At 45.3% G+C, this 25,453-nt stretch overlaps 1 protein-coding gene across 12 annotated transcripts in view; it reads left to right on the top strand.

The window, feature by feature from the left end:
- The window catches only part of LOC124005683 (unconventional myosin-XVIIIa-like), a 183,917-nt gene that overhangs the window by 111,658 nt on the left and 46,806 nt on the right, over positions 1–25,453 (top strand). For all 12 annotated transcript variants that reach the window (XM_046315146.1, XM_046315145.1, XM_046315144.1 and 9 more), the window contains 11 exons: positions 922–1,050; positions 7,406–7,549; positions 7,888–7,977; positions 8,212–8,331; positions 8,957–9,068; positions 10,132–10,259; positions 10,994–11,148; positions 19,988–20,111; positions 24,559–24,759; positions 24,929–25,039; positions 25,228–25,332. In XM_046315146.1, the coding sequence (XP_046171102.1) occupies positions 922–1,050; positions 7,406–7,549; positions 7,888–7,977; positions 8,212–8,331; positions 8,957–9,068; positions 10,132–10,259; positions 10,994–11,148; positions 19,988–20,111; positions 24,559–24,759; positions 24,929–25,039; positions 25,228–25,332 (1,419 nt within the window). The remainder of the gene's footprint in view (positions 1–921; positions 1,051–7,405; positions 7,550–7,887; positions 7,978–8,211; positions 8,332–8,956; positions 9,069–10,131; positions 10,260–10,993; positions 11,149–19,987; positions 20,112–24,558; positions 24,760–24,928; positions 25,040–25,227; positions 25,333–25,453) is intronic.

The raw sequence follows: 25,453 nt of genomic DNA, 5'->3' as shown, positions 1-25,453 counted from the left end.
TCTGAACTTTGATTGTCTGTGCTGGGTAAAGTGTTTTCTCTCATCCTGTGCCTCTGATAGAGGATAATAGGTTGTTAAGGGCCCTGGAGTACTGTGTTAGATCAGTCCTGATGCATCATGATGCAGTTTCTGCATAACACCACCACAGCTCTCGTCTTGAGGATCCGCTTGGTGAAATCTGAACAAAACACTCTGTAGACTAACCACCTCAATTGTTTTAGAGTTGAAGGAAACACAGTGCCTCTGACTAACTGAAGATGACGGCTAAATCCAAGAGAAGTTTCTCCACAACTCTACCTGTCGTTTTAGTTTCCCCAGAAACTTCCTGTCTTTGTTATTTTCCTTACTGTAGCCGTGGCAGCCGCATGTGTTGTTAACACAAGGGAGTTTTAATGAGGATTTTGTGAAGTTAAGCATAGCTCTTTCACTAACACTATTAGCATGCTAATGCAATTCAGCAACATTCAAAGAGTTTGATGAGCTCTCAGCTCTGGCTTGACAAACTGTAGAGAAGTCCATCAGCAGCTCCCCACCCAATCTCCCAGAGCAGATCAGAGAATTGAAATGACTCTAAAGCGTTTCAGGTAATCCAACTAAATTTAAAGCCCCCAAAGTAAACATTGAAATGCAAAGTAAACGCAGGACTTGATGTAGTTGATATGCAATCCCTGAATCCCAGATGTATGGTTGAAGATCTTTAGGGGGATTCCAACTCCCTGAATCATGGAAAAACAAATTATTGTAATTATTTGTTTGTATGCTTCAATGCCCCCAAATGAAAAAGTTGCAAATATTCTGTTTCATGTTTACATTATTTCTATTCCATAGTATTGTGCAACCTTGCACACACACATGCTCCCTGTCTGACTTCAATACAATTCACTTTCGTGTCAGTATCTAACTGTCCCTGTCTCTCACCAGGTGTTCTTCAGAGCGGGTACCCTGGCCAAACTGGAGGAGCAGAGAGATGTCCAGACCAGACGCAACATCACCATGTTCCAGGCTTCTTGCAGAGGATACCTGGCCAGACAGGCTTTCAAGAAGAGGAAGGTGAGTGAGCCCTCTCAACCCAGTTCTTACCAGCCCAAAGCCCAGGTCAGATTAGATGTCGAAAGGAGCTAAACTGATCTTAGATCAGCAAAACGGACCGTTTCGTGCCCCTCGACCACGTCACACAGTGCACTGTTGGTTCCTAATGCCTACACTTTCAAAGCCGATGCCTGTCGTTGTCTTAGAAGAGCTGTGTATCCCTTGCCAGTACAGAAAGTGCTTGTGTCAGTGTTGTTTTACTGCTCTCTTTGTTCGCTGCCTCAGACAATGTCTTGGGAAAACTCTGAAAGGAACTGAAGCTTCCCATTCGATCATATGGTTATTTGTCCCCTACGACACGTTCTAATTTATCTTCCGTTATAGTGAAGTTAGTCAATGTGTTGCCATGAAAACCAAAGAGAAGACACGTGTGCTTCTTTCCGAGAGGAAGAGAATATTCCCATGGAAGCATTAGAATGATAGTCTCCCTCTCTCTCTATCCTCTCTCTCTACCATCTTCTCTCCCTCTCTCTCTATCCTCTCTCTCTACCATCTTCTCTCCCTCTCTCTCTATCCTCTCTCTCTACCATCTTCTCTCCCTCTCTCTCTACCCTCTTCTCTCCCTCTCTCTCTACCCTCTCTCTCTACCATCTTCTCTCGCTCTCTCTCTGCCTCGTATTAATGGCATGCTCTCGCTCCATTGCTAGCTCTGCCACCCACATCTGTGGGGCGGTTTAGCGGCTCACTAAATCAGAAGTTCATCAGAGCACAGTTTCATAAATCCATCCTGTCTCTGCTGGCCCCCGGCCCAGCAGATAGCCTTCCATCTGCTCAACCTGCTCCTCTGGGACACACACACACACACACATGTCCCCTCAATCACAGCCTTATCGATTACCGCACCAGAACACACACACCTCGCCTTATTCCCTGCCCTCTCAGCCTCTCCCTCCATTTTAGCATTCCTCTCTGTCTCTCACTCTAACCTGACCTCTGATCTATCTAGGGGTGATGAGGGTCAAAAAGAAAAGGACTGACACGCCTATAGTACAGGCTCTCTCCTTACCTATTTGAATAGTAATACCTTTATTTATACACGAGTGGTGGGGGAAACTAGAAGGCTGGTCTTTCTACAGGGTGAGATTATTATTGTAGACGCCTGTCATAATCCCTGGTCCAGTCATGAGGGATTGGAGAGAGACACGGCAGGGACAGAGCTGTATGTGTGTGTGTTAGGCGGATGACAACAGCCCACATACACCCTATATGCCCCACCACACCAGAGTGAGCATGCCGACCAGGGATATAACACCCTCCACTGAATGACTGGAACCACCGGTGGGGATCTATTCAGCTCTGTGTGTTGTCCTGTACTGTGTGTGTTTGTGTGTGGGGGTGCTTGTCTGTTTACGTGAGGGTGTGAGAGAGTGGTTAGTGTGAATTAATTGTGTAGCAGTAGCCTACATGTGAGTCTTAGTGTGTCCATGTGCGTTTGGACAGACTGGGCTTCGACCGCTGTCTTCCCAGTCCCTGCCATCCCCATCTCTGGTAGTTCTTTGGTGCTGAGCTGGGCTCAAGGTTGCTGTCTTTAAGTTGCTTTTCAAGGACAGTGGGCTTCTCTTTACTGCTTTGCCTCTTTCTATAAGTTGTTTATCCTGATTGTTTGTTTTGATTTAGGAACAGGATATTGATATTTTCCTTTGTTTTCCGAAGTGTTTAGTTGTAAACGACTCCATTAAGAGTGATTGTCATTCCTCACGGTGACTGGCTGAGGGTCAGACTGGACTGGAGAGGGTTGTGTAATGCTGGGAGGTAGTTCTTCAAGGGTTCAAGAAGTTGGACCCGTTCTGAAATGGACTTGGGGCTTTCCCACCCTGACCCGATATGCATAAATATATATTTTTTAAATGTAGAGACCCGTTCCGAACAGACCCGAGGACAACTAGAACCGTTCCTTATAGACCTGGTTGGATCCAGACCCTATCCGAGTGAGGGAAGCAGTAGAAAAGCACTTTTTAAAGCTACTTGATTAACCAGAGCTGATAAAGCACGAGAGGAGGGAGAGAAAGAGGAGTCGCTCTAGCAGGCGGGGGAGGGAGGGAGGGATGAGAGACAGCAACCAACCAAGCAGACTCTCACTACAGTAGACTAATAGCTGCCATAGCTAGGTTATTTATCATCAAACATCTTCCACTGATTAGATATCTCCTAACTTTTGCCACACATGGAGGCTCTATGATTGTAGCCTATTGCCGCTTTGATGATTTATGATTGGCCAATAACAAGCTACAGGCGCCACACTCCTCTCGTGAAAAGCAAGAGCAGCAAATGAAAAATGTCTCTCTCTCTACTGCAGCAGTCACCTTTGGATCTGTACAGGCCGTTCCGGACAAGTTAGTTCAAATTACACATACCCGAGACCCGTGACAATCATATCAGATCCGACCCACCCGTTACGTTATTTTGAACTTTGTATCCGGACCTGCTCGGGTACCGGATTGAGTCTCCGGTACAGGTGGATCCGTGAAGACCTCTACTGAGAGGCCCAGGGGAAGACGGGGAACAATATCACCACTACAAAGGCTTTTGTGAGCCAACATTCTGCATTACAATGTGTTTCGGTGTACAGAACAGGACACTACCCTCCAGCAGTTCTGAAAGGTACAGTACAGGACCCTACCCTCCAGCAGTTCTGAAATGTACAGTACAGGACACTACCCTCCAGCAGTTCTGAAAGGTACAGTACAGGACACTACCCTCCAGCAGTTCTGAAAGGTACAGTACAGGACACTACCCTCCAGCAGTTCTGAAAGGTACAGTACAGGACACTACCCTCCAGCAGTTCTGAAAGGTACAGTACAGGATACTACCCTCCAGCAGTTCTGAAAGGTACAGAACAGGACACTACCCTCCAGCAGTTCTGAAAGGTACAGTACAGGACACTACCCTCCAGCAGTTCTGAAAGGTATAGTACAGGACACTACCCTCCAGCAGTTCTGAAAGGTACAGTACAGGACACTACCCTCCAGCAGTTCTGGTAGTTACAGTACAGGACACTACCCTCCAGCAGTTCTGAAAGGTACAGAACAGGACACTACCCTCCAGCAGTTCTGAAAGGTATAGTACAGGACACTACCCTCCAGCAGTTCTGAAAGGTACAGTACAGGACCCTACCCTCCAGCAGTTCTGAAAGGTACAGTACAGGACACTACCCTCCAGCAGTTCTGAAAGGTACAGTACAGGACACTACCCTCCAGCAGTTCTGAAAGGTACAGTACAGGACACTACCCTCCAGCAGTTCTGAAAGGTACAGTACAGGATACTACCCTCCAGCAGTTCTGAAAGGTACAGTACAGGACCCTACCCTCCAGCAGTTCTGAAAGGTACAGTACAGGACACTACCCTCCAGCAGTTCTGAAAGGTACAGTACAGGACACTACCCTCCAGCAGTTCTGAAAGGTACATTACAGGACACTACCCTCCAGCAGTTCTGAAAGATACAGTACAGGACCCTACCCTCCAGCAGTTCTGAAAGGTACAGTACAGGACACTACCCTCCAGCAGTTCTGAAAGGTACAGTACAGGACACTACCCTCCAGCAGTTCTGAAAGGTACATTACAGGACACTACCCTCCAGCAGTTCTGAAAGGTACAGTACAGGACACTACCCTCCAGCAGTTCTGAAAGGTACAGTACAGGACACTACCCTCCAGCAGTTCTGGTAGTTACAGTAAGGTTTAGTTCCATGTGTTTTCATTTGATCTGATTAACAGGAAGTTGAGGTTGTTTTATTTAAGTTGAACTCTATGATTTAAGTATTTATTTAAACACACAATGAATACTTTGCACAATTCTAGCTAAGAAGCCAAGGCATGTTTTAGAGTAAAATGCGTGTTGAGGAGAGTGGTAGTAGTAAATATTTGTGAAGCTTGTGTCGTAGCAAGGTAAGCTGATTTGATATTTACAGGAAAATAAAATGTACAGCTAAACAAGCAGACTCACACTTGATTTACAAGGCAGTGCAGGGTGTTACATTTGAACCTTTGGCCCATATTTCTCAGAGACACAAGACACGACCATGAAAGTGTTGATTTCCTCGTCTGAACACTGACGTCCCCACTGCCCAAGAATCTATTAGTTTGTTTCTCTCTGTCTATTTGATTGCTCCGGGGGGCTCCGCGCACCTTGAAGTCCTCTCAGCCTGAGCCAAACCCTCACAGGGATTTGTTTTCAAAGAGCTTTGAGGGAGAAAAGAGAGAAAGTGATAGAGAGAGTGTTCCTTCTCTGAAACGGTGCTTCACCATGGGGAAATAGACGAATAGAAGGGATGCGGCACAGCGTTTGAAGCCCACAGCCTCCTCTCTCTTTGACATTCATGTGGATAGAACGAGTGACAGCAGGGTGAAGATGGAGGAGCATGGGGGATTCCTCCTTTCAGCCAGTCGGCCCAGAGTGTGTCTAATTAAATCGTTGCTTTAAGACAAAGCTTCTTCCCCGACTGGGAACAGGTGTGTGTCAGTGCATGCATGCGTTACATCTATGGCCTTGTGTGCTCAGCAAAGGCCATGTAGCTTCCCAGACACTCAAAGGGAACTCTGTAAAGGAGAGGCAGAAGGCAGAGTAAAAAGGAAGAGAAATGAATACATTCTGCTCCTGTGTTTCTCTAAGACCGTCAATATCTGTTTGACACAGACATATCTTCTTTCTAAAGGCTGCAAGACCTTATTCTAAAACCCTCTGGTGTTGTATATGAGCTCTCTGTATGGCTGAGGAACAGAAAGATCAACACTGACCCCCCCCCCTTATTGAGTCAACACATGATTTGTTAGACTTGTTTAGGTCTAAGCATGACAAACCATCTTTAGAGGACATAACCTGGCATGCCTTCTCCATCATGACAAACCATCTTTAGAGGACATAACCTGGCATGCCTTCTCCATCATGACAAACCATCTTTAGAGGACATAACCTGGCATGCCTTCTCCATCATGACAAACCATCTTTAGAGGACATAACCTGGCATGCCTTCTCCATCATGACAAACCATCTTTAGAGGACATAACCTGGCATGCCTTCTCCATCATGGCAAACCCAGTGGATGCAGTTGCATTGTGCTGTTCTAATTGGGTTGTGAGATAATGGGTGGTTTATTGGAGATGCCCATGTAGCGGGTGCTTGTAGCTCCTTCTAATGCCTTTTTAACAAGGTGCCAAAGTGGTATCGATGTTTGATTACATTTCTCTGAAGAGCTTTGTCTCAGCTCTTAAAGCCGTGAGAAGCCAGAAGAACTTTGGGATTGTCTTGATTCTAGCTCGCCCAAATCGTCACACTTGATGCAAGTCTCTGTTATTGTGCTAGTTGATAATGACACTAAGCAATGCCATTTCTTATTTTCTTTATTTATCAAAAGTTATATATTTCATACAAACAGTGCATTCGGAAAGTATTCAGACCCCTTCCCTTTGTCCACATTTTGTTATGTTACAGCCTTATTCTAAAATTGATTCAATAAAACATTTTCCTCATCAATACACAATACTCCATAAAGACAAAACAAAAAAACAAGTTTGTAGACATTTTTGCAAATGTATTAAAAATAAAAAACAGAAAAAAACTATTTACATAAGTATTTAGAGCCTTTTCTATGAGACTCGAAAATTAGCTCAGGTGCATCCTGTTTCCATTGATCATCCTTGAGATGTTTCTACACTTGATTGGAGTCCACCTGTGGTAAATTCAATTGATTGGACATGATTTGGAAAGGCACTCACCTTTCTAATTAACAAAGTACAAAGAGATTCTTGATGAAAACCTGCTCCAGAGCGCTCAGGACCTCAGACTGGGGTGAAGGTTCAGCTTCCAACAGGAGAAGGATCCTAAGGACACAGCCAAGACAATGCAGGATTGGCTTCGGGACAAGTCCTTGAGTGGCCCAGCCAGAGCCCAGACTTGAACCCGACCTAACATCGCTGGAGAGACCTGAAAGTACCTGTGCAGCGAGTCTCCCCATCCAACCTGACAGAGCTTGAGAAGATTTGCATAGAAGAATGGGAGAAACTCTGAATGTTTATGTAAATGTTATATTTCCGTTTTTTATTTGTAATTAATTTGCAAAAATTTCAAAAAAATCATTTTTGCTTTGTCATGGGATGTTGTTTATAGAATGAGGAGGGGGAAAAACGATTTCATTAATTTTAGAATAAGGCTGTAACGTAACATAATGCAGAAAAATTCAAGGGGTCTGAATACTTTCAGAATGCACTGTATTTGTGATATATATATATTTCCATTAAAAAAAAACTTAAAGAATCCTACATGTTGGCAGACCTAACACCAGACACAAACAAGTCCCTCTGCTCATCTGCATGTGTTTCAGATCCAGGACCTGGCTATCCGCTGCATCCAGAAGAACATCAAGAAGAACAAGGGAGTGAAGGGCTGGGCCTGGTGGAAGGTGTTCACCACAGTACGCCCCCTTATAGAGGTCCAGCTCACAGAGGAGCAGATACGTGGCAAAGACGTGAGTACACAAACTATACACACCCTCCATCTACTGTTGATCAGGGGTGTAGTCATTACGCCAAACAGTTTCAAAATATTCAGTTTGGCAACAAAAATATTTTTTCTATTGGACAGGTTCATCAAACATGAATGGCCCTACCTGAATCCGTCCCAGAGAAATGCTTGTTTTTGTTGCATAACAGAACGTTTTTCCGACTGTTTGGTAGTAATGATTACACCCCAACATTTGATTTCCTTCCCCTGCTTTATAGAGACTATACAGATTTAGCTCCCTCTAATACTGTAATACATTTTCTCTCTCCCCCTCCCTCTCTCGTTCTGTCTATCTGTTCCCAGGAGGAGATCCAGCAGCTGAAAGGGAGGCTGGAGAAGGTGGACAAGGAGAGGAACGAGCTGAGACTCAACAGTGACCGCCTGGAGAGCAGGGTACACACACACACACACGCACACACACACACACAAACTGTGTTGCAGACTAATATAAGATAACACATTGTACCAGCGGATCTGTCTGTATCAATAAAGGATGAACAGATGGATGTTTTATGTCATGAAGTTGTAACTGTATTGCACTGTATGCATTAGACAGGGTGCATGTATAGTAATAATAAACACATTATTTTCACCCTCTTGCTTATTGCAATTGTGTGTATATGCCAGATCACAGAGCTGTCGTCGGAGCTGGCAGACGAGAGGAACACAGGAGAGTCGGCCTCTCAGCTGCTGGAGTCTGAGACCTCAGAGAGACTGAGACTGGAGAAAGACATGAAGGACCTGCAGGTTAACACTGGACAAATGAGACATCCTTAACTGTTGTTGGATGTACACAATTATTTCATTCATTATTTGAACCAGACCGGTAAATGGAAAACCGATTCTGATTTGCAATTGACGACCTTGCCAGTTCTGTAGGCTGCAACGTAATGGTGTGACCAGATTGTTGACCCTGCCTTCCCCAGCCTTCCCCAGCCTTTTAGTTTTCTATTTGGCATTTGACATGATTGTTTTTTTCAGGGTATTCCAACTAGATGGGATAGATTTTCTACTGACTGCTCAGACAGCACATGCTGATGGGCTGGGCTGGGTACAAATGACCTCGCTTCTCGAAATGAGCGATTGTGTCATTTAGAGGAAGTGTGTGTGTGTGTGTGTGTGTGTGTGTGTGTGTGTGTGTGTGTGTGTGTGTGTGTGTGTGTGTGTGTGTGTGTGTGTGTGTGTGTGTGTGTGTGTGTGTGTGTGTGTGTGTGTGTGTGTGTGTGTGTGTGTGTGTGTGTGTGTGTGTGTGAGCAATGAGCGTGTTTGTGTGTGTACGTGCAAGTGCAATGTGAGGCCTATCTGTCAGTATTTCTAACTTGGTATATAATGTGTTTGTGTATTAATGCATGGCCTGTGATTCTCTCCCCAGACTAAGTTTGACTCGATGAAGAAGTCTATGGACTCTATGGAGATGGAGGTGATGGAGACCAGACTCCTCAGAGCCTCTGAGCTCAATGGAGAGATGGACGATGACGACACAGGTCAGCGCCACACACACACGTTTGTTTTACTATCCTTGTGGGGACCAAAACATTTATTCCCATTCAAAACCTGATTTTCTATAACCCTAAACATAACCCTTAACCTAACCCTAACCTTAATTCTAACCCTAAACTTAACCTCACCTTAACTCCTAATCCTAACCTTAATTCTAACCCTAAACCTGAAATGTCCCCACTTGTCTTGAGTTTTCCTTGTTGTACTATCCATGTGAGGACTTCTGGGTCCCCACAAGGATAGTAAAACCAAACCACACACACACACACACACTCTGTTGCTATGGTGACAATTTAGCACCATGAAAACCAGCACACAAAGGTACACCCCAAGACCAGGATGAAAGTAGGCTGTTTCTGGTTGAGTCCTTTCAGTTGCCCAGTGATTTGGTTGTATCAAGCTGACCACCCCTGTAGACTGCAGCGGCTGCCTGAAATCAATGAGGATACAAAAGGTTTTGCAAGACATGGTGTAGAAATGGATTATAAAAGACTGCAGGCGTCCTCAAATTCTATTTGGACGCCTGCCGAACAGACTTCCGGCTGGACTGCAAATGCAGGCTTTATTTGGCCATTCTGACTGTAGAATAGATTTTTGTCTCAGTGTTTTGTTTAAACACCCCACATTTGACGTGGAATAGACAACCCTGTGTAAGAGATACATGTGCAGGCCATAACAGTAGTGTACAGACTTTAATATGGCTTCAAAACAGCTTGATACATTTCCTCCTGACTAATACAAACCCCTTCCATGGTCAAACAGACTCTCTTTCAAACTGGCTAATCAGTTTCATCTTAGTTCTATTTGAAGGCATATTGATTGCAATGGAGGCTGCTGAGGGGAGGACAGCTCATAATAAAGGTCTGGAACAAAGTGAATGGAAACCATGGTTTTGATACCATTCCACTAATTCCGCTCCAGCCATTACCAGAAACCTGTCCTCCCCAATTAAGGTGACACCAACCTCCTGTGATTGAATGATGAATGTCCATGCTGTCCATGCATGACCTGTCTGCTAACTGTGCTGTATCATGTTGTGTTTGTTAGGGGGAGAGTGGAGACTGAAGTATGACAGGGCCATCAGAGAGATAGAGTTCACCAAGAAGAGGTTACAGCAGGAGTTTAATGACAAGCTGGAGGTGGAGCAGCAGAACAAGCGGCAGCTGGAGAGGAGGGTAAGGCAGTGTCGGACACACACACACACACACACACACACACACACACACACACACACACACACACACACACACACACACACACACACACACACACACACACACACACACACACACACACACACACACACACACACACACACACACACACACACACACACACACACACACACACACACACACACTTCTAACTCAACCTCGCATTGCTTACACACACTTGCATGTTGGGATTAACACCTACCTCATCTAGCTACACATACACACACACACATGCTCACATTCTTTTTTAAACTAGCTCATTTCCTTCCTTCTGTCCAGAAGGAGCTTACTAGTGTTTTCGGTGGATCTCTCCCTCTCCTTTTCTCTCTTCTTTCCTCATTGCTGGGCAAGTGTCTGTCTGTCACTGTCTTTCTCTATCTGTCTGCCGTTTATTTTTCTCTGTCTTTTTCTCAGCCCCTGTTTTTGACACCTCCTCTGAGCTTTCTCATAAAACATCAAATAAAGCTTTACACTCCCCGAGCGCTCACTCAGTGAGACATAAAAGGAGCAGTGAAGCAATAACTAGTCTTTTCTTTCTCTCTCTGTGCGTCTCACCTGGTCGGCCACTCAGACAGACAGCTTGACAGAAGCTAACGGAACCTTTGACCTCTTTCATGCCTCTGCTTATTTTGAAAAAAAATATTTTAAATGTTACACATCTCTCTCTTTATCTCCCTCCCTCTCTCCTCCTCCAGCTAAGTGACCTCCAGGCAGACAGTGAGGAGGTGCAGCGTACGGCCCAGCAGCTGAAGAAGAAGTGTCAGAGATTGACGGCTGAGCTACAGGACACCAAGCTACACCTAGAGGGCCAGCAGAGCCGCAACCATGACCTGGAGAAGAAACAGAGGAAGTGAGTTCAGTTCATACCGCACACACTCTGTAGGCCGACAAAGACGTTTATCCCATGTGTAACTCTGTGTTGCTTGTGTCACACTGCTTTGGCCAGGTCGCAGTTGTAAATGTGAACTTGTTCTCAAGTGGCCTACCTTGTTAAATTAAGGTGAAATAAAAATAATAAAACAATACCGACCTTAGAGATAGAGGACTCCTACTCAAAAGCCCATTTTACCATGGGCAGCCCCATTGAGGACTTTCACCATTTTGAAGTAGTCAACTAGGTGGGACTTCCTATGGGTTAAGAAATTATCACTTAATTCCTTTCGGTTCACCAGGAGGGATTAGACAATGAATTATACTCATGAGGAAACATTCCATAATTGCAGGAGGCAGTAAATTGCCAAGCTTGGCTTTATACCTGTTCCAACAACATGCCAGGTGGCAGTATGGACCCTTTTAGTTTGTTTACCAACTCATAGAAGTAGTAGAAGAAGAAAATGGAGTACTTCAAAATGGAGAGGGCCTCAATGGCTTTGCCTGTGCTCTCCTAGATGCCATAATGGGACAGATACATTTATGCGATGTCTAAGTCTTTGATACAGACACAGAGAGGTGTGCGCCACACACACACATACACACTCATACAGTATGTTCAGATCTGCAACTACAACCTGATACTACTCAATCTCTCAATCTCTCTCAATCTCAATTCAATTCAATTCAAGGGCTTTATTGGCATGGGAAACATGTGTTAACATTGCCAAAGCAAGTGAGGTAGACAACATACAAAGTGAATATATAAAGTGAAAAACAACTAAAATTAACAGTAAACATTACACATACAGAAGTTTCAAAACAGTAAAGACATTACAAATGTCATATATATATATATATATATATATATATATATATATATATATATATATATATATATATATATATATATATATATATATATATATATACAATGTACAAATAGTTCAAGGACACAAGATAAAATAAGTAAGCATAAATATGGGTTGTATTTACAATGGTGTTTGTTCTTCACTGGTTGCCCTTTTCTCGTGGCAACAGGTCACAAATCTTGCTGCTGTGATGGCACACTGTGGAATTTCACCCAGTAGATATGGGAGTTTTTCAAAATTGGATTTGTTTTCAAATTCTTTGTGGATCTGTGTAATCTGGGGGAAATATGTCTCTCTAATATGGTCATACATTGGGCAGGAGGTTAGGAAGTGCAGCTCAGTTTCCACCTCATTTTGTGGGCAGTGAGCACATAGCCTGTCTTCTCTTGAGAGCCATGTCTGCCTACGGCGGCCTTTCTCAATAGCAAGGCTATGCTCACTGAGTCTGTACATAGTCAAAGCTTTCCTTAATTTTGGGTTAGTCACAGTGGTCAGGTATTCTGCCGCTGTGTACTCTCTGTGTAGGGCCAAATAGCATTCTAGCATTCTCTCTCAATCTCTCTCTCTCTCTCTCTCTCTCTCTCTCTCTCTCTCTCTCTCTCTCTCTCTATCTCTCAATCTCTCTCTCTCTCAATCTCTCTCAATCTCTCTCTATCTCTCTCTCTCAATCTCTCTCAATCTCTCTCTCAATCTCTCTCTCTCAATCTCTATCTCTCTCTCAATCTCTCTCTCGCAATCTCTATCTCTCTCTCTTAATCCCCTCTCTCTCTCTCTCTCTCTCTCTCTCTCTCTCTCTCTCTCTCTCTCTCTCTCTCAATCTCTCCTCTCTCTCTCTCTCTCTCTCTCAATCTCTCTCTCAATCTCACTCTCGCTCTCTCAATCTCTCGCTCTCTCAATCTCTCTCTCTCTCTCAATCTCTCTCTCAATCTCTCTCTCTCAATCTCTCTCTCTCAATCTCTCTCTCTCTCTCAATCTCTCTCTCTCTCAATCTCTCAATCTCTCTCTCTCAATCTCTCAATCTCTCAATCTCTCTCTCTCTCAATCTCTATCTCTCTCAATCTCTATCTCTCTCAATCTCTCTCTCTCTCTCTCTCTCTCTCTCTCTCAATCTCTCTCTCTCAATCTCTCTCTCTCAATCTGTCTCTCTCAATCTCTCTCGCTCTCTCTCTCTTTCTCTCTTTCTCTCAATCTCTCTTTCTTTTCTCTTTCAATCTCTCTCTCTCTCTCAATCTCAATCTCTCTTTCTTTCTCTCTTTCAATCTCTCTCTCTCTCAATCTCAATCTCTCTCTCAATCTCTCTCTCTCCCTCTCTCAATTTCTATCTCTCTCAATCTCTTTAAATCTCTTTTCTATCTCTCTCTCTCTCTCTCTCAATCTCTCTCGATCTTTCTCTCAATCTCAATCTCTCTCTCTCTCAATCTCTCTCTCCCTCAATCTCTCTCTCTCATATCTCTCTCTCTCTCTCTCTCTCTCTCTCTCTCTCAATCTCTCTCTCTCAATCTCTCTCAATCTCTCTCTCTTGCTCTCTCTCAATTCAATTTCAATTTAAGGGGCTTTATTGGCATACATTGCCCAAGCAAGTGGAATAGATATAAATTTACAGTAAACATTACCCTCACAAAAGTTCCAAAAGAATAAAGACATTTCAAATGTCATGTTATGTCTATATACGCTGTTGTAATGATGTGCAAGTAGTACAACAGGGAAAATACATAAACATAAATACAGTGCCTTGCGAAAGTATTCGGCCCCCTTGAACTTTCCGACCTTTTGCCAAATTTCAGGCTTCAAACATAAAGATATAAAACTGTATTTTTTTGTGAAGAATCAACAACAAGTGGGACACAATCATGAAGTGGAACGACATTTATTGGATATTTCAAACTTTTTTAACAAATCAAAAACTGAAAAATTGGGCGTGCAAAATTATTGTTAATGCGAGCGTAGCGAAATGCTTGTGCTTCTAGTTCCGATCATGCAGTAACATCTAACAAGTAATCTAACCTAACATTTTCAAAACTACCTTATACACACAATTGTAGAGGAATTAATAAGAATATGTATATAAAAAATATATGAATGAGTGATGGCCAAATGGCATAGGCAAGATGCAGTAGATGCTATAGAGTACAGAATGAGATGAGTAATGTAGGGTGTGTAAACATTCAAAAGTGGCATTGTTTAAAGTGGCTAGTGATACATTTACAGTGGGGCAAAAAAGTATTTAGTCAGCCACCAATTGTGCAAGTTCTCCCACTTATAAAGATGAGAGAGGCCTGTAATTTTCATCATAGGTACACTTCAACTACTAAAAATCCAGAAAATCACATTGTAGGATTTTTAATGAATTTATTTGCAAATTATGGTGGAAAATAAGTATTTGGTCAATAACAAAAGTTTATCTCAATACTTTGTTATATACCCTTTGTTGGCAATGACAGAGGTCAAATGTTTTCTGTAAGTCTTCACAAGGTTTTCACACACTGTTGCTGGTATTTTGGCCCATTCCTCTACAAAAGTTTGAGTGTTTTTGGTGACAAGCTGAATTTCTTCAGCTTCCTAAAGTTGAAGAGGCACTGCTGCGCCTTCTTCACCACGCTGTCTGTGTGGGTGGACCATTTCAGTTTGTCCGTGATGTGTACACTGAGGAACTTAAACCTTCCGAGGAACTTAAAACTAACGTAACCGTCTCCATTACTGTCCCATCGATGTGGATAGGGGGCTGCTCCCTCTGCTGTTTCCTGAAGTGTACGATCATCTCCTTTTGTTTTGTTGACATTGAGTGTGAGGTTATTGTCCTGACACCACACTCCGAGGGCCCTCACCTCCTCCCTGTAGGCCATCTTGTCGTTGTTGGTAATCAAGCCTACCAGGTAATCAAGCCTACTGTGGTGTCGTCTGCAAACTTGATGATTTAGTTGGAGGCGTGCATGGCCACGCAGTCATGGGTGAACAGCGAGTACAGGAGAGGGCTGGGAACGCACCCTTGTGGGGCCCCAGTGTTGAGGATCAGCAGGTTGGAGATGTTTTTTCCTACCCTCACCACCTGGGGGCGGCTCGTCAGGAAGTCGAGGACCAAGTTGCACAGGGCGGGGTTGAGACCCAGGGTCTCGAGCTTAATGATGAGTTTGGAGGGTACTATGGTGTTAAATGCTGAGCTGTAGTTGATGAACAGCATTCTTACATAGGTATTCCTCTTGTCCAGATGGGTTAGGGCAGTGTGCAGTGGGATTGCGATTGAGTCGTCTGTTGACCTATTGGGGCGGTAAGCAAATTGGAGTGGGTCTAGGGTGTCAGGTAGGGTGGAGGTGATATGCTCACTGAGTCTGTACAAACAATTAAAAAAAATACAGTTAATATTACACCCAAACAAGTTTCAGAGGAACAGAGACATTTCAAATGTCCAAGATTTCCTTAATTTTGGGTCAGTCATAGTGGTCAGGTATTCTGCCACTGTGTACTCTCTGTTTAGGGCCAAATAGCATTATAGTTTGCTCAGTTTTTTGTTAATTCTTTCCAGTGTGTCAAGTAATTATCTTTTTGTTTCTCATAATTTGGTTTGGTCTAATTGTGTTGCTGTCCTGGACCTCTAATTGGTGCGTTGAATTCTAAAAATCAAAAGAAATCAGCCAGGACCTCAGAAAAAAAATTGTAGACCTCCACAAGTCTGGTTCATCTTTGGGAGCAATTTCCAAATGCCTGTACAAACAATAGTACGCAAGTATAAACACCATGGGACCACGCTGCCGTCATACCGCTCAGGAAGGAGACGCGTTCTGTCTCCTAGAGATTAACGTTGTTTGGTGCTAAAAGTTCAAATCAATTACAGAACAACAGCATGGACCTTGTAAAGATGCTGAAGGAAACCGCTACAAAAGTATCTATAACCACATTAAAACGAGTTCTATATCGACATAGCCTGAAAGGCTGCTCAGCAAGGAAGAAGCCACTTCTCCAAAACCACCATAAAAAAAGCCAGACTACGGTTTACAACTGCACATGGGGACAAATATTGTACTTTTTGGAGACATGTCCTCTGATCTGATGAAACAAAAATATGACTGTTTGGCCATAATGACCATCGTTATGTTTGGAGGAAAAAGGGGGAGGCTTGCAAGCCAAAGAACACCATCCCAACTGTGAAGCACGGGGATGGCAGCATCATGTTGTGAGGGTGCTTTGCTGCAGGAGGGACTGGTTCACTTCACAAAATAGATGGCATCATGAGGATGGAAAATGATGTGGATATATTGAAGCAACATCTCAAGACATCAGTCAGGAAGTTAAAGCTTGGTCGCAAATGGGTCTTCCAAATGGACATTGACCCTAAGCATACTTCCAAGTTGTGGCAAAATGGCTTAAGGACAACAAAGTCAAGGTATTGGAGTGGCCATCACAAAGCCCTGACCTCAATCCCATAGAAAATGTGTGGGCAGAACTGAAAAGGCGTGTGCAAGCAAGGAGGCCTACAAACCTGACTCAGTTACACTAGCTTTGTCAGGGGGGATGGGCCAGAATTAACCCAACATATTATGGGAAGCTTGTGGAAGGCTACCCGAAACGTTTGACCCAAGTTAAACTATTTAACGGCAATGCTATCAAATACTAATTGAGTGTATGTAAACTTCTGACCCACTGGGAATGTGATGAAAGAAATAAAATTTGAAATAAATAATTCTCTCTACTATAATTCTGACATTTCACATTCTTAAAATAAAGTGTTGATCCTAACTGACCTAAGACAGGGAATTTTTACTAGGATTAAATGTCAGGAATTGTGAAAAACTGAGTTTAAATGTACTTGGCAAAGGTGTATGTAAACTTCCGACTTCAACTGTAGGTATCACACATGAGATCATTTCATTATTCATTTCTAGCCAGATGTAAAATGTTCCTGTTTTGACTAATTTAATAGGTCTGTTCTATACCAAATTAGCATATCCCCTGAGTCCCTTCCCTGTTTCACTCCTGGTAGTTTGCTGGATGAGACTGCCAGCTCTCTGTAAACTAGAGGACAACCAGTGGGTCCGTGTCCTTTATAGCATGTTTCTTGTAGGATGACATTGTCTGTATTTCAAATGTTTTTGATAAAGTCTGGGTTCCTGCTCTTTAGACCAAAGGCAGATCTCTCTCTCTCTCTCTCTCTCTCTCTCTCTCTCTCTCTCTCTCTCTCTCTCTCTCTCTCTCTCTCTCTCTCTCTCTCTCTCTCTCACTCTCTCTCACTCTCACTCTCTCTCTCTCTCTCGCTTTCCCCCTTCTCTCTCTCTCTCTCGCTTTCCCCCTTCTCTCTCTCTCGCTTTCCCCCTTCTCTCTCTCTCTCTCTCTCTCCCTCTCTCTCTCTCTCTCTCTTTCCCCCTTCTCTCTCTCTCTCTCTTTCCCTTCTCTCTCGCTTTCCCCTTCTCTCTCTCTCTCGCTTTCCCCTTCTCTCTCTCTCTTCCCCCTTCTCTCTCTCGCTTTTCCCCTTCTCTCTCTCGCTGCCCCTTCTCTCTATCTTTCTTCTCTCTCTCTCTCTCGCTTTCCCCCTTCTCTCTCTCTCTCTCTTTCCCCCTTTCTCTCTCTCTCTCTTTCCCCCTTCTCTCTCTCTCTCTCTCTTTCCCCCTTCTCTCTCGCTTTCCCCCTTCTCTCTGTCTCTCTCTCTCGCTTTCCCCCTTCTCTCTCTCGCTTTCCCCCTTCTCTCTCTCGCTTTTCCCCTTCTCTCTCTCGCTTTGCCCCTTCTCTCTATCTTTCTTCTCTCTTTCTTTCTTGCTTTCCCCCTTCTCTTTCTTTCTTTCTTTCTTTCTTTCTCTCTCTCTCTCTGTGGTAATGGTTAATGGTTACTGAGTGATATCATGTCTCAGCAGAGTAGGAGAGATATAATACAGATCAGTAAAGGCTATGTAGTGTCGCACAGTAAGAACACATACTGGAATGCTGCAACCACACTGCAAATGTTTGGTGTGCGTGTGTACACACACTTGGCCTCCAGCCAACTGAACAGAGACTTCTCCACCATGGACGTCTCGTGGAACTCCTGGGGGACGGGGGGGGAAGGACACACACCCTCTGTGTGGTCTCTAAGCTTGGCTGTGCTTGTTAAAGGCCCCTGCTGTCTCAGCCTCTTTAGCTCACTACGTAAACAGGACAACGAACACTCCCCCCATGCCTATCACCGTTATGGGGTGACACATACTGTGGAGAGATCAAGTATTTGATACACTGACGATTTTGCAGGTTCTCCTACTTACAAAGCATGTAGAGGTCTGTAATTTTATCAACTGTGAGAGACGGAATCTAAAACAAAAATCCAGAAAATCACAATGTAACATTTTTAAGTAATTCATTTGCATTTTATTGCATGACATAAGTATTTGATACATCAGAAAAGCAGAACTTAATATTTGGTACAGAAACCTTTGTTTGCAATTACAGAGATCATACGTTTCCTGTAGTTCTTGACCAGGTTTGCACACACTGCAGCAGGGATTTTGGCCCACTCCTCCATACAGACCTTCTCCAGATCCTTAAGGTTTCGGGGCTGTCGCTGGGCATTACGGACTTTCAGCTCCCTCCAAAGATTTTCTATTGGGTTCAAGTCTGGAGACTGGCTAGGCCACTCCAGGACCTTGGAATGCTTCTTACGGAGCCACTCCTTAGTTGCCCTGGCTGTGTGTTTCAGGTCGTTGTCATGCTGGAAGACCCAGTCACGACCCATCTTCAATGCTCTTACTGAGGGAAGGAGGTTGTTGGCCAAGATCTCGAGATGGCCCCATCCATCCTCCCCTCAATACGGTGCAGTCGTCCTGTCCCCTTTGCAGAAAAGCATCCCCAAAGAATGATGTTTCCACCTCCATGCTTCACGGTTGGGATGGTGTTCATGGGGTTGTACTCATCCTTCTTCTTCCTCCAAACACGGTGAGTGGAGTTTAGACCAAAAAGCTCTATTTTTGTCTCATCAGACCACATGACCTTCTCCCATTCCTCCTCTGGATCATCCAGATGGTCATTGGCAAACTTCAGACGGGCCTGGACATGCGATGGCTTGAGCAGGGGGAGCTTGCGTGTGCTGCAGGATTTTAATCCATGACGGCGTAGTGTGTTACTAATGGTTTTCTTTGAGACTGTGGTCCCAGCTCTCTTCAGGTCATTGACCAGGTCCTGCCGTGTAGTTCTGGGCTGATCCCTCATGATCATTGATACCCCACGAGGTGAGATCTTGCATGGAGCCCCAGACCGAGGGTGATTGACCGTCATCTTGAACTTCTTCCATTTTCTAATAATTGCGCCAACAGTTGTTGCCTTCTCACCAGCTGCTTGCCTATTGTCCGGTAGACCATCCCAGCCTTGTGCAGGTCTACAATTTTATCTCTGATGTCCTTACACAGCTCTCTGGTCTTGGCCATTGTGGAGAGGTTGGAGTCTGTTTGATTGAGTGTGTGGACAGGTGTCTTTTATACAGGTAACAAGTTCAAACAGGTGCAGTTAATACAGGTAATGAGTGGAGAACAGCAGGGCTTCTTAAAGAAAAACTAACAGGTCTGTGAGAGCCGGAATTCTTACTGGTTGGTAGGTGATCAAATACTTATGTCATGCAATAAAATGCAAATGAATTGCTTAAAAATCATACAATGTGATTTTCTGGATTTTTGTTTTATGACAGAAAATTACAGACCTTTACATGCTTTGTAAGTAGGAAAACCTGCAAATTTGTCAGTGAAACAAATACTTGTTCTCCTCACTGTATACTGTACCAGTATGAGTATGTTCTATGTCGATAGGGGACTCACGGCAGGGTGTGTGTCTAGCCAGGCAAGGCATTAACGTGTGTGTGTGTGTGTGTGTGTGTGTGTGTGTGTGTGTGTGTGTGTGTGTGTGTGTGTGTGTGTGTGTGTGTGTGTGTGTGTGTGTGTGTGTGTGTGTGTGTGTGTGTGTGTGTGTGTGTGTGTGTGTGTGTGTGTGTGTGTGTGTCAGGTTTGACTCGGAGCAGAACCAGTCTCAGGAGGAGGTCCAGAGGGAGAAGAATCTTAGAGAGAAGCTGAGCAGAGAGAAGGACATGCTGACTGGAGAAGTGTTCAGCATGCGACAGCAACTGGAGGTACTGTACAAACACCAACACTACTGACCTACCACATCTGTGTGTGTGTGCCAAAAATCTTTCAAGTACTTTGAGTGTTTGAGTCTTCCCGGAGTGTCAGGTGGCTGGGGTTGGCCTTTCCATTGGCTCCATGGCAAGCTCAATCAAGCACAGCTATTTGAAAGAAAATTAATCATTTTTGAATATGTGTGTATCCCCCTATATGACCTGGAGATGTGTGTCTTAGGTTGTTTTCACATATAGACCTCTTTTAAAATAACCCATCTCAGTCCTCTTTAAAGTCAACTCCGGGGTAAAATAACTCAGTTCCCTTGTGTTATCGGACAGCTTGATACCAACTTAACTTTTGGAAGCTAATCTTTGTAAACAGATGAGACCTAATAATTGTAATCAGAAGATAATAATAACACATAAATATTATTGGTAACAGAATACACAGCAGAATAATAACTGCAGATTAAATAATGCTATAACTGAAAATTCTACACCCCATGTAGGCTACTTTGAGAGCTATGCCCTATGTTGTGATTCTCACACTATTCAAACCCCCAATCAATAAACAGCTGATGAAGATCTTTTAGCCTATAGATCACATATAGCAAACAAATAATCTGAACTAAAAACTACACACATATTTTTGAATTTCAGTGCATCCTTGATAATTGCTAATCAATATACCTATCCAGAAAAGGCACTTGTTTTTTCTCAGAATCAGCACATCATCATCTTCTCTCTATTGTGGCAACAATGTGTGAGGGTTTATGCCAGGGGAAACGGTGTTGCAGTAGTCTAGAGTGAGGGTTTATGCCAGGGGAAACGGTGTTGCAGTCGTCTAGTGTGAGGGTTTATGCCAGGGGAAACGGTGTTGCAGTAGTCTAGTGTGAGGGTTTATGCCAGGGGAAACGGTGTTGCAGTAGTCCAGTGTGAGGGTTTATGCCAGGGGAAACGGTGTTGCAGTAGTCCAGTGTGAGGGTTTATGCCAGGGGAAACGGTGTTGCAGTCGTCTAGTGTGAGGGTTTATGCCAGGGGAAACGGTGTTGCAGTAGTCTAGTGTGAGGGTTTATGCCAGGGGAAACGGTGTTGCAGTAGTCTAGTGTGAGGGTTTATGCCAGTGGAAACGGTGTTGCAGTAGTCTAATGTCAGGGTTTATGCCAGGGGAAACGGTGTTGCAGTAGTCTAGAGTGAGGGTTTATGCCAGGGGAAATGGTGGTGAGGGTTTATGCCAGGGGAAACGGTGTTGCAGTAGTCTAGTGTGAGGGTTTATGCAAGGGGAAACGGTGTTGCAGTAGTCTCGTGTGAGGGTTTATGCCAGGGGAAACGGTGTTGCAGTAGTCCAGTGTGAGGGTTTATGCCAGGGGAAACGGTGTTGCAGTAGTCCAGTGTGAGGGTTTATGCCAGGGGAAACGGTGTTGCAGTAGTCCAGTGTGAGGGTTTATGCCAGGGGAAACGGTGTTGCAGTCGTCTAGTGTGGGGGTTTATGCCAGGGGAAACGGTGTTGCAGTCGTCTAGTGTGGGGGTTTATGCCAGGGGAAACGGTGTTGCAGTAGTCTAGTGTGAGGGTTTATGCCAGGGGAAACGGTGTTGCAGTAGTCTAGTGTGAGGGTTTATGCCAGGGGAAACGGTGTTGCAGTAGTCTAGTGTGAGGGTTTATGCCAGGGGAAACGGTGTTGCAGTCATCTAGTGTGAGGGTTTATGCCAGGGGAAACGGTGTTGCAGTCGTCTAGTGTGAGGGTTTATGCCAGGGGAAACGGTGTTGCAGTAGTCTAGTGTGTGGCGTGGGAATAACGACAAGCGAACCTGGGGACCTTTGGGTTCACATTGCCCTTCAACCGGAACCGGACCTCTCCGGATGATCTGATCTACTTCAGGAGTTCTTTTGAGGGGTCTGAGTTCCTTTGAAGTGTTCACACTGCACACAAAATTAAGTGAACCGCACCGACTTCACAATAATTGTAACGGCGTTCGTCTGTTGAAGAAAGAGAGTCGGACCGAAATGCAGCGTGTTGGTTACTCATGACTTTAATGAAAGAAAACGCGGTACATGAAATAACTGATACTAAATACAAAAACAACAGAACGGAACGTGAAACTAATTACAGCCTATCTGGTGACTACAACACAGAGACAGGAACAATCACCCACGAAATACAAAGCGAAACTAAGGCTGCCTAAATACGGTTCCCAATCCAAGACAACGAGAATCACCTGACTGATTAGGAATCGCCTCAGGCAGCCAAACCTATACCACACCCCTAATCAGCCGCGATCCCAAATACTACAAACCCCAATCCGAAAAACAACATATAAACCCATGTCACACCCTGGCCTACCCAAACATATAACAAAAACACAAAATACAATGACCAAGGCGTGACAGAACCCCCCTAAGGTGCGGACTCCCGGACGCACCTCAAAAGCATAGGGAGGGTCCGGGTGGGCGTCTGTCCATGGTGGCGGTTCCGGCTCGGGACGTGGACCCCACTCCATTCATGTCCTTGTTCCTCCCCTTCGCGTCCTGGGATAATCCACCCTCTCCGCCGACCATGACCTAATAGTCCTCACCCAGATCCCCACATAAGAGGGGCAGCTCGGGACAGAGGGGCAGCTCGGGACAGAGGGGCAGCTCGGGACAGAGGGGCAGCTCGGGACTGAGGGGAAGCCCAGTACTGAGAGGAAGCCCAGTACTGAGATGAAGCTCAGGCAGGTAGTAGGCTCCGGTAAATCCTGGCTGGCTGGCGGAACTGGAAGATTCAGGTTGACAAGCAGATCTGGAAGATTCTGGTTGTCTGGCGGCGCTGGGCTGACTGGGGGCACTGGCGGCTCTGGGCAGACTGGGAGCACTGGCGGCGCTGGGCAGACTGGGAGCACTGGCGGCGCTGGGCAGACTGGGAGCACTGGCGGCGCTGGGCAGACTGGGAGCACTGGCGGCGCTGGGCAGACTGGGAGCACTGGCGGCGCTGGGCAGACGGGAGACTCCGGCAGCGCAGGAGAGGAGAAAAGCGCTGGCTGCGCTGAACAGCCGAGGCGCACTGAAGGCCTGGTGCGTGGTGCTGGAACTGGTGGTACTGGATTGAGGACACGCACAGGAAGCCTGGTGCGGGGAACTGCTACCGGAGGACTGGTGTGAGGAGGTGGCTCTGGATAGACCGGACCGTGCAGGCGCACTGGAGCTCTTGAGCACCGAGCCTGCCCAAGCTTACCTGGCTCGATGCCCACTCTAGCCCGGCCAATAGGAAGGGCTGGTATGTGCCGCACCGGGCTATGCTCCCGCACTGAAAACACTGTGCGCTCCATAGCATAACACGGTGCCTGCCCGGTCTCTCTAGCCCAACGGTGAGCACAGGGAGTTTGCGCAGGTCTCCTACCTGGCATAACCATACTCCCTTCTAGCCCCCCCCCAATCATTTTTTTGGGCTGCTTTTCGGGTTTCCTTGCCAACCGTGTTCCCTCGTATCGTCGGCTCCTAACTCCGGCTGCCTCTGCTCTCCTTAGTGCCTCCACCTGTTCCCATGGGAGGCGATCTCTTCCGGCCAATATCTCCTCCCAAGTGTAACAACCTTTACCATCCAACACGTCTTCCCATGTCCATTCTACGAATAATTCATCCTCCTTTTGCTGCTCCAGCTGTCGCTGCCTGTTTATACCAGCGCCTCTCCGTTTTAGACGGCGTGTCTTTTTCTTTGACTCCATTCGCCTATAGTCCTCTTCGCATTGCTGCAGCGAATCCCAGGCGGGCTCCTGCACTCTCTCTGGGTCGGCCTGCCCACCTGTCGATTTCTTCCCACGTCGTATACTCCATGCCTCTGCTATCCATAACGTCCTCCTTTCGCTGCTGAAGCTGTCGCTTCCAGTTTACACACTGCTCGGTCCGATTGTGGTGGGTTATTCTGTAACGGCGTTCGTCTGTTGAAGAAAGAGAGTCGGACCGAAATGCAGCGTGTTGGTTACTCATGACTTTAATGAAAGAAAACGCGGTACATGAAATAACTGATACTAAATACAAAAACAACAGAACGGAACGTGAAACTAATTACAGCCTATCTGGTGACTACAACACAGAGACAGGAACAATCACCCACGAAATACAAAGCGAAACTAAGGCTGCCTAAATACGGTTCCCAATCCAAGACAACGAGAATCACCTGACTGATTAGGAATCGCCTCAGGCAGCCAAACCTATACCACACCCCTAATCAGCCGCGATCCCAAATACTACAAACCCCAATACGAAAAACAACATGTCACACCCTGGCCTACCCAAACATATAACAAAATACAATGACCAAGGCGTGACAATAATTGTGTGAAAACACCCGTAATGTGTGTCTCCTATCTCCCTATAGGACAAGGACCTGGAGATGTGTGTTTTAATGTGTATGTCCTCTCTCCCTATAGGACAAAGACCTGGAGATGTGTGTTTTAATGTGTATGTCCTCTTTCCCTATAGGGCAAGGACCTGGAGATGTGTGCACAGAACATGAAGTTAGAACAGCTGGAGGCGGAGCTGCTGGACCTGTCGTCCCAGGAGACCAAGGACGAGGCATCACTGTCCAAGGTGAAGAAGACGATGCGTGACCTGGAGGCCAAGGTCAAAGACCAGGAAGAGGAGCTGGATGAACAGGCCGGAACTATACAGATGCTGGAGCAGGTATAGAGTTAGACACACACACAGAGACACACGCTTGTATATACACATGCAGACGTGCGCACAAGGAGACTCACACTTGAACGCACATGCAGATGTGCGTGCGCGCACACATACATACACACACACTCCATTGAGGATGACACTCAAACTCTGTCTTTGTGTTGTGCAGGCTAAGCTGCGTCTGGAGATGGAGACAGAGAGACTGCGCCAGACACATTCCAAGGAGATTGAGAGTAAAGACGAGGAGGTGGAGGAGATCAGACAATCCTGCAGTAAGAAGGTACAGCACACACCGGAAACTTTACATGACTCTAAAGGCAAATGATTAGTTGTGACAATGTGTGACTATAATAGCCACAAATAGCTGGTTTCGTCTCCAAAGTACAAACATAGACAATGACTCAGTTTTATTATGTAAACATGTCTCTTTCAGTTGGATCACATTATAGTGTGTTCCTGTGTTTTCAGCTGAAGCAGATAGAAGTCCAACTGGAGGAGGAGTTTAATGACAAACAGAAGGTCCTACGTGAGAGGAGAGAACTGGAGACCAAGCTGCTGTCGGCCCAGGACCAGGTACTGTCAGACACCCCACTACCAGTCCACCTTGGACAGTCTTTACCCAGACTAGTTATATGTCCAGTGGCTGTCAACCCTCCTACTGGATAGTTACAGATTATGCAGGCTTTTGTTGGTA

Source organism: Oncorhynchus gorbuscha, linkage group LG19, assembly GCF_021184085.1.
Source record: "Oncorhynchus gorbuscha isolate QuinsamMale2020 ecotype Even-year linkage group LG19, OgorEven_v1.0, whole genome shotgun sequence".
Lineage (NCBI taxonomy): Eukaryota > Metazoa > Chordata > Actinopteri > Salmoniformes > Salmonidae > Oncorhynchus > Oncorhynchus gorbuscha.
This window is presented reverse-complemented; position numbering and strand designations above follow the sequence as displayed.